Raw genomic sequence first — 11,288 nt, 5'->3', positions numbered from 1 at the left:
CTGTGAGTCTCTGAGTCGCCAGCTCTTGAGCTGGGAGTGGGAATTACCCCTCCCCAGGTGAGGTGTAATGAGGAACTGTTTGGCTCTGATCCCTCATGCCCTGGCTAATATGGTAATTCCAACACACACACACACACACGCACGCACGCACGCACGCACGCACGCACGCACGCACGCACGCACGCACGCACGCACGCACGCACGCACGCACGCACGCACGCACGCACGCACGCACGCACGCACGCACACACACACACACACGCACACACACACACACACACACACACACAACCAAGATTTACTCTCTTTATTACCTGGGCAGAGCGTTTAATTTCCTGGGCATTTGGCTGCGTTAACGCTACAAGCAGGCGGGTGTCAGGACTGGCAATCACTCAGGGGGATGCTGGAAGACAGTGACACACAGCCTCGCCTCAAAGCCTCACCTCACAGCACCCCCCCCCCCCTCTATCCCTACCCTCGCCCCTACCTCCTCCACACAGAGGAGGGTAGCTTACCGGGCGACTGCTGAAAGTAAATATATGTGTGTGGACTGTATTTACATCTGTGCTTCATTCCCACAAACATGAAGAGTGAAATTGTGAATAGAGATGAGAATCGCTTGTCTTTGCTCTTTGTGTCTTTCTTCTAATGCAATGTAATGACTGTAATGAAATGGTGATTGCCTCATTGATCGGTCCAAGGGAGCTCATAAATGTCACTCAGCCAGGCCGACCTTGATGGATCAGTTTCTACACTCATTTGTTTTTAATCAAGATCTCCTGCTCTCACATTGGGTTCTAATTAATCTACAATGATGTGTTGCGGGAGAGCACTCACTGGCTACAGGAGAGACGACATATTGAGAGAGAACTCGTATGTTGTCAGCTCATGCTGGATCAATGACAATCTCAGAGTATTTCAGTGGCTTTGAACATCGACTGTCAAGGAGAAATGATGGATGGGCAATATCTTCTCATTTGCCGTGCAGTGTGTCCACTACTCAGGCGTGGATATGGAAACATTGAGCAGTTCCACATGTGGTCGCATGAGTGGACGTTTCTGTGTAAACCTAATCATAATCCAAGCATAATGCAGACGTATTCATATTAAACAGTATTCTATGCTTATTTAGCAAAACCAATTCATATTGATTAACAGTCATGGTATATTGACTAACATTCAGTGGAAAGGGCATTCAAATCTGATCAGACTCTTTATTCAGAAATGACAGTGAGTACAGTCAGTATAAAGACGGTATAATTAGATACCAACAGTTCAATGAAGACCCCCAAACATTTCTAAGTAGGAGTTTACTTCCTATAATAATTCCATTATTAGGTGTACTTTTTTCTGTAACACAAAAGTCTCTGGCACATGAGCATCAGCCAACAGTTAGAGATGACCTGGAGATGGATTTTGGAGCCTAACAGTGGCATGTGGTATCCAGGTAGCTTGGCCTGAAACTCATCCCCTGCACCCGGCCGCGCTGCCGGCCCCACTCCCCAGGAAGATGGGGAGTGGGGCCGGGCTGAGGGCCGACCAAAGCCGGCAAAACAATGGGGACCCATCTTAGTCCTCCCTTTACACACACGCACGCACACGCACGCACGCACGCACGCACGCACGCACGCACGCACGCACGCACGCACGCACGCACGCACGCACGCACACACACACGCACACACACACACACACACACACACACACTCACACACACACACACACACACACACACACACATACACCTCTTTGCCTTGTCAAGGCATGATAAGGAAGAGGAAGAGGGAATACTTTTGGATATCTGCCCTTTCCTGTCAAAGGCTTCAATCCTTTCCCCAAAAGAGTTTTTAACCAACCAAGAGTTGCCGCCCCCAACAGAATTCTTGGGTGACTGCAGACAGAATGGATCTTGCCTCCACAATGCAATCTCCCTTCAGCATGTAGCGATGGGACAATAGTGCTGGAGGAACGGGAGGAGTTGCCCAATAGGAAGCTTGCTGAGGAGGACCGGAAATAGGAAGCCCAATCAGGAATAAACAGGGTTGAAATAAGCAAGAAGCACTAAAGCATTCCACAGTACGGCTGCCTTAAGACTTTACTTGTCCACAGGCTTCATGGAATAGTATGTCTCTGACAAGTGACAGAGAGAATGCACATGTATGTATTACTGAATTAGCAAACATGCAAACTCACACAAACATACCTCTGTGGGTATGTGGGTATGATTCTGTAATACAGCTACTTTTCGGTTTGAATATTTTTTTTGTTCATGGACTGGAGTGTGCAAGTTGTGTTGCGAAGAATGTTAATCAAGGTTTTTGGCAGAGGCTCTAAATTCAATATGTTTTATGTTGACTCAAGGCTTGGTTTGTTATTCATATTAAACTACTGCAATGATGCATCTAAGGTGCAAAATACGATTTCCCTTTCTGAAGTTAATTCTGTTTGGATAGATTTCTGCTTCTGTGTTTGTATTGTTTCTCTCTTACCAGCGCAGCGTTTCTGTCATAACAAAATAAACCTAATTTGCTGGCAAGCCAACTTTTGTATTTACCTCTTGCCTGATCTGCTTTTGAGTGTGGACCACAGTATTCCTTTGATGAGCATGCCAAATATTCTTGCAAATGTTTTAATGTTGGAATTGATGGTTATAGAACATAACACAGAAAGATAGAACTCAACCGCTCCCTTCAAATTAAACATTTCTTATATCCTGTTTCTTGGGTTTTGCGTATCCATAAATGTCTATGCACATTACATTTTAATGAACTGAATTCAAATTAATTCTAGGATGTATTGGACTGCAGACAGACAACACAGAACCTACCCAGCACTTCACGACTGAGTAGCTTATCGTCCTCAAGGCTGCACTAAAGAAAGCTATTAAAATGATGCACGTGTTCGCAAGCAAAACATTGCTGAAAATATGTTGGACTCAGACTCTTTGAGTTGTCTCTAACCTAGGCTGGAGACTGTTGTTTAGTAGCTTGTTGACCACCTTATCCTCCACTTATCGCAGTCAGCATATTCCTGTGAAGCCATAACATAATTGTTGTTATTGTTTTGGTGTAAGAAAACGACAAAATGTAAGGCTTTTCCTGCATCTTAAAAAGTGCTCCTGGGAACCCAACAACAAGGAAAACAACATGTAAGGCGAGGTCATGTCTAGCCCACCACCCCTCCAGGCAGGAAGTTCCTCGTACAAAATGCCTGTGGGGCCCAGCCCATCAGAAACAGGAAGAACAAAGTGCAAACTAGCAACAACGCCCCAGCACCAAGATGGATTATGTTCTTGTTTCTTATAACCCGACCTGGTCAAACTGTGTTCAATCAGGTTACAACTGCGCCCATGCCAGAGGTGAGCTCAGCTAATTCCAAAATAGTTCCACTTCACAGTCTGCTTCAAATGAATCACGATTGTCTCTATAAGTGATAACATATAGGCCCTGGGAGAAGAAAAAAAGTCTGCAAATAGGGGGTGGAGGTGCATTGTGAAAAGGGTTACGGTTTTGCCCGCTATGAAGGTTGGTTTGGAGACAAACATGTTTAAGATTGGATTTCAAGCTCATGTGGATGCGTTCATCCCAGTCCATCTCTCTGATGACACCAGGGCAAACTCAACTCCCATGCCTGAAACGTAAAATGCAACAAGCTGCGCATTCATAACAGATCTATTTACAGAGCTGTGCAACAACAATGAAGTGAAAGCAGCACAGGGCATTTTGGTGAAAAAGTAAACACATCCATCATCACATATTCTATTATTAAATAAAGGCTTTGTCAGTAGTGTTGGCTTTTTTGGGGAAGATTCATGCAATTACACACACACACACACACACACACACACACACACACACACACACACACACACACACACACACACACACACACACACACACACACACACACACACACACACACACACACACACACACAAACACACACACACACACACACACACACACACACACACAAACAAACACACGCACACAAACACAGGCACATACACACACAATTTAGCATTGTGCAACAAGACAACATTACCGTTGGGTGTGTGTGTATGTGTGTTTGTGTATATTGAAAGAGCCTAATTACGTTGTGCAGTGTGCATGATGACGATAAATCACTGGAGTCTTAATCAAGGGTTGAAGTGAGCTGAGGTCATCAGTCATGCAGAGGAACACAAGACAACCCACCCTCCCCCCTCCTCCTGTGTCCCGAAGTGGCGCAACGCGCCCATGTCTTATCATCCTCCCACTGATGTATTATAATCATCCGCATCAAGACGGCTGCTTGAAAAGACTTGAGCAAACCATGGGGTAAACGCAATGAATAGCACACAGTAGGCCTTTCAGACTGTACTATCCTTGTCATTGTCTGCATTGTAAATACAAAAGGGGTGCAGGAAGTATGATTTAACTAATATACAGCATAGAAAGGATCCCTTCGAAGAACTTTGAAGCACAGAAACTAGTTTAGGCAACCTGTTTGGGAGCCACCGTGCTCCGTGCTTTTTTTTTTTCTGCATTTATATAGCGCTTTATCTGTAACCAGTGGCCACCCAAAGCGCTTTACAATATTGCCACACAATCACCCATTCATACACACATTCATACACCGACAGCGGAGTCAGCCATGCAAGGCGACAGCCAGCTCGTCGGGAGCAGTTCGGGTTAGGTGCCTTGCTCAGGGACACCTCGACACACGCTAGGAGGAGCCAGGGATCGAACTAGCAACCTTGCGGTTACCAGCCAACCCGCTCTACCTCCTGAGCTCACTTCGATGCCCTCATGGAGACATTAAATAGTGGTTGGTTTTGATAGATTGTGGTGGCTTGGGTTATCTGAAAGGCACACTGCTGACATTCAGACTGTCCCTCCCACTATGACGGATTGCACGTGTATGGAATCTATAAAAATGTGTCAGCGCTGGAATGTGTTTTGGAGCTTGCACCTTACTTTAAGAGAAAAAACACATGAAACGCTCAAGAAAGGAAGAACATATGTGGGCCGCAGTAACAAAGACGCAGTAACAAACAACAATGGTTGTTCTCTGTGAGAAGGTATGGATTGTAAACCCTATCGACAAATAGTAAGCGAAGAAAAACAGTGGAAAGGGAAGCCAGAGTGCTATGTAGCACATCAGCACATGTTTATTTTTTGCCAGCAGGTTCCAGGGGCTATCATTTGGAAGCCCTACTTAACATGAAAGACAGAGAAGGAAGAAGGAGTCTTTGTCCACATAAATGAGACCTCCACCAGGGCTTGGTGACCAGGCCTTATGATGCATGACTTTGGTGACATCTTCAGAAGTATTTTTCTTTAATATCCTAAGAAATGTAGACATTTGGATTAATGACATTATGCCGAAAGCATCGTCTCTTAATTAACAATAAGAGACATCCCATGTTCTTTAATAGACATAGACCATGCAGACTTTAGCAGACGAAGGCCCTGCAGACTGCTTGCTGGAGGTGCCCTCACTGGCGAGTTCATTAAGAACCCTGCTTTCATACATTATTGAAATAAGTGTTAGTATCTCCTGTGGTAACACTAAACATTATATTTATTAGGCTAAGTTACTGATTGAATAATTTATTTTCCATTACCTCAGATCTTTTATTTGTTATTTTGATAGAATAGATGATGCCTTTTAATTACTACTGCAAGATTTGCAGTAGTGTTTTTGAATTATTCATCATTATATTTTGACCGTTCAAGATTAATAAGACCAATTAGCACTCTCAAGGTCTCTGTTCTCTTGTAAAACATTTTTGTGTTCATGGGTTTTATAGTTATAATGAGACCTCACCTCACAGAGAATTCTCATTATATTGTAATGCCAGAGTCCTCTTCATCATCTTTGCTTTTATCAACGTTTATATTCAGTGCCCGGATAATGTAGTCCGTAAACGGTTTTTATTTAACCAGGAAATATTGGCTCTTGAGGATTGTAACTAGATAAAAACATGGATGTATACGGCACTTAAATGCTGCCCTCTATTGGTTAATGTAATTGTTCTAGTGCGGTTTCTCTGCCACGATTGGTTCTCCTATTTCGGATAACGCTTTGTTGATATGCAAGGAAAACATGGCGGATTCGGATGAGCCGTAAGTAGCTACCGAGGATACAAGCAAGAAACACAGCCATTCACCTCACGAAAAGATCCTTTCACGTCCCACGAAATTAGAGCATGATCGAGCGCTGTTTTCTTCTCTCTTTTAGGGAGAAGAAAACAAGGAGAGTAGTGGCGCTGACTGAGAAGTTAGTAATGAATTACTCGAACAACTGGCTGAACGTTTGAGGTTACTAGGGTGTACGGTTAATGATGGCTAGCTGAGAGCTAACTTGCCGGTAGTACACTTCTGACGACTGGTCTCGGCATTAAAGTGTAAGCACGTAAACACGTCTGGTGAGCCAACACGTATCAACAGGGGTTATTTAGAGGCGGTTTGTGGCTCCATGATAGTGGGAACATAAGTGTTTTGTCTACGTGATCGCTGCGGCTTGTTAGCTTGTCAGTCAGCCAGTTAAAGCTGTCAAGGCATAACTATCGCCGTCACTGAGCAGGATCCAATTTGGGCAGAAACGCCCACTATTCTTAAACATGTGCACCAGACCAAAAAGATTCTGAATGTGTTACTGATTACATATTAAACAAAAGTATGAACTAATGATTTACATGGAAGTGTTGGCTTTTTGGGGTATTTTGTTTTTGCAAAATTCCACACACACATTTACATGTATGAATATTTAGTTATTTTTGGAACTATGGACTTATTATGATATTAAAAGGTTAAGCAGTTTGTCTATGATCTCCTCAGGATGGTGGTGGAAGGAGGTGCTGGAGACGGTGAATGGGAGGGACGGTGGAATCATATCCAAAAGTTCCTGGAGAGACCAGGGCCCTTCACGCACCCAGACTTCGAAGCCAGCAGTGAGGTAATGGTTTATGCTAAATTAATCTATGAGAACTGTTCCTGATTTGATACCGTTATGGTGTGAAGATACCATTTGCTTTTTGCCCTCCCATTTCCTCAGTCATTGCAGTTTATGTTAGAAACCTGCAAAGTGCTCATCATTGGAGCAGGTGGCCTGGGCTGTGAGCTCCTCAAGGATGTGGTATGATTGGCTGCTCAATGGAATTCTATTGTGACATCTACATGTTGCATTAATCTTAAATATTAAAAAATGCATGCTATGAACATAAACATATTTCCCCATCCTGTACTGTGGGTCAGGCTTTGTCAGGGTTTCACAACATCCATGTTGTTGACATGGACACAATTGACCTATCCAACCTCAACAGACAGTTTCTGTTCAGGTCAGTAGCTTTTAAATGTTAAATCAAATTAAATAGGATTATAAGAAATTGCAGGTTATATGCTGTGAACATTTGCTTTGCTACTGATTTGAACCTCTGTCTCCCATTGCTGTCCAGGCTTAAAGATGTTGGGCAACCAAAGGCCGAAGTTGCAGCCGATTTCATCAACACTAGAATTCCTGGATGCTGTGTGGTCCCGTATCCTTTGGTTTCACGATGAAAGAAATACTTTACATAATATACATATACATAATACTTTGAACAAATTATTATGTGAGATGCCAAAGTTGTGATCCAAACATGAGCAAGAATGTTGCTTTGAAATAGAAGTACAAAGAATATTTACTAATGCATTCTGGAACCCATCCTTTTTTATTTTTAAAACTGAAGAAATACCCATTCGTTTAACATTCCAATACTTTCCTTATTGAATTGGATAGACATTTTAAGAAAATTCAAGACTTTGATGAAACATTTTATCGACGTAAGTATTACTTTCTTACTTTGTGACTCCAATAAGGTCTTTTCATTATGAGGAAAAAGTACTGTTGTTTAAGATCAAATTATTTTCCCACTCTAAGAATTCCACATCATTGTCTGTGGGCTTGACTCTGTGATTGCCAGGAGATGGATGAATGGTATGCTGGTAAGTGGTCCTTAACCCCTTTGGGGGCACATCCCCAGTCTGTTATTATTTACATGGCAAATTCCCTTATTTACAAAATGTACTTCTTTATATTACTATAAAACAGGCAACGTGTTTCACTTCACAGCAAACATTTCTTCATGTTAAATGTTTTTGTGCAGTACTCTCTGCTGGTGTCTGAGGCCTCCTCTCATATCGTTGTGTCTAGCTCTCTCTGCTGGTGTATGAGGACGGCGTAGTGGATCCTAGTTCCATCATTCCTCTAATCGATGGTGGGACAGAAGGCTTCAAAGGCAACGCCCGGGTCATTCTGCCTGGCATCACCGCCTGCATAGACTGTACTCTGGAGCTGTACCCTCCTCAGGTTATCTTTAATACATGCCAATTGACATCTGTACAACATATTGTTAGAGAGATGGGCTAGCCACTGGGTGATCTCCCTGACGTGACGTCTGCTTGTGTTTCCAGATAAATTTTCCAATGTGCACGATAGCATCCATGCCCCGACTTCCAGAACATTGCGTTGAGTATGTTCGCATGCTACTATGGCCCAAAGACAAACCCTTTGGAGGTATGTAATAACCCTGGTTTAAATGTTTTTTGCAGTACAACTTATATTTGTCTCAATTCCAGTCATGAATTTGATATTAGTTTATTATTTAATATTGATACGCGCGTGTGTGTGTGTGTGTGTGTATAGACACTGTGGGTCTTGATGGCGATGACCCAGAGCACATCAAGTGGGTGTACCAGAGGTCATTAGAGAGGGCAGCGGAGTTCAGCATTACAGGAGTCACATACAGACTCACCCAGGGTAAGCGCCACAAAACACTGTTATTTTACTGTTGTGACAGATAGTATTTTCTGTAAAACCTTTGTTTCGTTCTGATATGTCATTGTTGTGTCATCTGACATGCATTTTGTATTTTTTGCTTCATTGTTTGCTGTAAACCCTGCAGGTGTGGTAAAACGGATAATTCCGGCCGTAGCTTCCACAAATGCTGTTATTGCAGGTGAGCAAAGTTTATCAAGCGCTTTCAAACCTGCCTCGACTTGGTCCAGATTAAGAGGTGTAAGAAGTTGATAATTTGGTTCCATTATCATTCACAAAGTAGGCTTTGTCAAGCCGACCCAACCACGTAAACACATGAAATAATGTTGAATGAAATAATGTTGAATGGGATGACCGTCTATGAGACAGAAAATGCCTCAGAATTAAGTTTGATCAACCATATTTCGATGAGTGCTTTCACCTTATGATTGGACCATGTATGACTACGACTCAATTGATTCTAGAGAACCTGGTTGAATATGTTTATCAGGTCCTGTTTGCGGCAAAATTATACGTTATGTTCCGAACCTCTGCTATAGTTGGGTCGGATCACGTTCCCTCCTAAAGCCAACCGAACCAGGGTTAAATTGGTAGCCCACGCAGAACCCAATTTTCAAGCGGGAAGAGTTGCTTTGGTTTGCACCAAAGTTTGCATGAACCTTCGCAACAACCCAAACAAACCGTACTATCAAGGGGGAAACACTCCAGGCTTTCCTGGAACAGCTCGGGTGTAGTAGCATCCTAAACCTTGGCTATTTTATTTACAGCTGCCTGTGCAACCGAAGTTTTCAAAATAGCATCAAGGTGAGTTTTTCTGCTCTGCATCTGTTGACAAAACAAATCCAGAGGAATGCGACACTTCAAAATCCTGCTTTAGTACTCACGCTTCAACCCTCTGTCTACATAGTGCCTATGCTCCTCTCAACAACTACATGGTATTCAATGATGTCGACGGCCTGTACACCTACACATTTGAGGCAGAACGAAAGGTTTGTTTCAAGTCGCTTCTGGCCAGTTCCACATAAAGCCGATGACTCGGCGGTTGTAACAGATGTGTGTGATTATCTATCCCTGCTCCGTTTAGGACAACTGTTCGGCATGCAGCCAAGTACCGCTGGACATGCGCTTCTCATCGTCCTCCACACTGCAGGAGGTCCTGGACTACCTGACGGAGAGTTCCTATCTGTAGGTTCACACGGAGTTCCTGTCACTATTGAGAAGCCTAGGGTCATTGCCATTTCAACTTCTGATGATGTTTCATGAATGAAATACTGCAGGCAGATAATGGCCCGATAATTACGTACATGCAATACTGTAGAAAAAAGGTTTGAAATGTACACAGACAATGTTAATGTTATTGTTGACCTCCTACCACTATTAGATGGTCGTTATCAATGGCTCGATGGCGAATAGTTTTGATTATGGTTTTATTGCTATGATAAAATAAGTTTCTTTCCCCATTCATGTTGGAACTGTGCTAAAAGCCTGGGAGAGCCCTGGCGAAATGTAAGGTATAGGTTACCCAAACTTGTGTCTTATTATTGGACACATTATCACCCAGTGTTGAATGGACAGCCCTTTTTTAAATGTTTTTATTTTTCAGACAAATGAAGTCACCAGCTATAACTGCATCAGTAGAAGGGAAGAACAAAACGTTGTATTTACAGGTAAACACCCCTAGTTTAATGTCCATGTTGTACCTAAGTAGCTTGGATAACAGCCAGACTCAGTGGTGTGCTGTGACATTTAGTATCCATACTGGTTTTGGTCTTTGTAGACGTGTCATTGTTCTTCGTCCTTCAACAGACCGTGGCTTCAATCGAACAAAGGACGCGGCCAAATCTGTCAAAAACACTGAAGGGTGAGCTGCCTTACCCAATGATTTTGATTTGCATTCACTGTAAGACGAATTATTGGAAATGTAAATTGTTAATGTGCGTATGTTTCTTTTCAGAGCTTGGACTTGCAGATGGACAGGAGCTGGCTGTAGCTGATGTCACAACCCCTCAGACCATGCTGTTCAGACTTAGCTTTACCTCATAAGCCAAGCTCTGACACTCACACATTTCACTAAATACACAGAGGTCAGGTGGTCAGGGAACCAGACATGACTCCACATGAACCATATCTGTTATGAAATGGCAGAAGTTCAGTTTACACCTCATCCACACGGTACATTTTCAATTATTTGTCATTGCTTTGCTATGATCTCTCACCAGATACATATTTTGCACTCAACTTACCAAATGACGTCCACACGTCCCTGTTTTGGTGATGCAATGTATTTTAAATGTTTAGTATAGTCGTGTGTAATTTACACACTTAAGCCTCAAAAACGACATAGGGCAAACCGGGAAAAAGGATGACTTAGTGACATTCATGTTTATTTATTCAGTCTTTTTTTTCAGTTACAATGCACTTGCCCAGATTGATGGTATTGAACTGGAATAAATTAGTTTTTCATACAAAGGACTGTTTGTGTATTC

The 11,288-nt window shown here is 42.8% G+C and overlaps 1 protein-coding gene across 4 annotated transcripts; it reads left to right on the top strand.

Annotated features, from left to right (window-relative positions):
* The first annotated feature begins 4,911 nt into the window (after positions 1-4,911).
* Positions 4,912-11,271, top strand: LOC132470249 (NEDD8-activating enzyme E1 catalytic subunit). Of its 4 annotated transcripts, XM_060068617.1 has the most exons (19): positions 4,966-5,062; positions 6,025-6,110; positions 6,226-6,264; positions 6,825-6,942; positions 7,042-7,122; positions 7,242-7,324; positions 7,442-7,522; positions 7,765-7,808; positions 7,906-7,970; positions 8,179-8,334; positions 8,439-8,541; positions 8,671-8,784; positions 8,930-8,983; positions 9,570-9,606; positions 9,710-9,791; positions 9,887-9,987; positions 10,406-10,469; positions 10,609-10,663; positions 10,757-11,271. In XM_060068617.1, the coding sequence occupies exons 1-19, from the start codon at positions 5,042-5,044 to the stop codon at positions 10,843-10,845; spliced, it is 1,473 nt and encodes a 490-aa protein (XP_059924600.1). In that variant the 5' UTR covers positions 4,966-5,041; the 3' UTR covers positions 10,846-11,271. The 4 variants fall into 4 exon arrangements, with proteins under 4 accessions (XP_059924602.1, XP_059924600.1, XP_059924601.1 ...); XM_060068618.1 differs by lacking the exon at positions 6,226-6,264 and having other exon boundaries at positions 5,027-5,062; XM_060068619.1 differs by lacking the exons at positions 6,025-6,110; positions 6,226-6,264 and having other exon boundaries at positions 4,912-5,062.
* Positions 11,272-11,288: the final 17 nt, after the last annotated feature.

The sequence above is a fragment of the Gadus macrocephalus genome, chromosome 13, assembly GCF_031168955.1.
Source record: "Gadus macrocephalus chromosome 13, ASM3116895v1".
Taxonomy (NCBI): Eukaryota; Metazoa; Chordata; class Actinopteri; order Gadiformes; family Gadidae; genus Gadus; species Gadus macrocephalus.
Note: the sequence above shows the minus strand (reverse complement) of the source record. Positions and strands in the feature narration are given on the sequence as shown.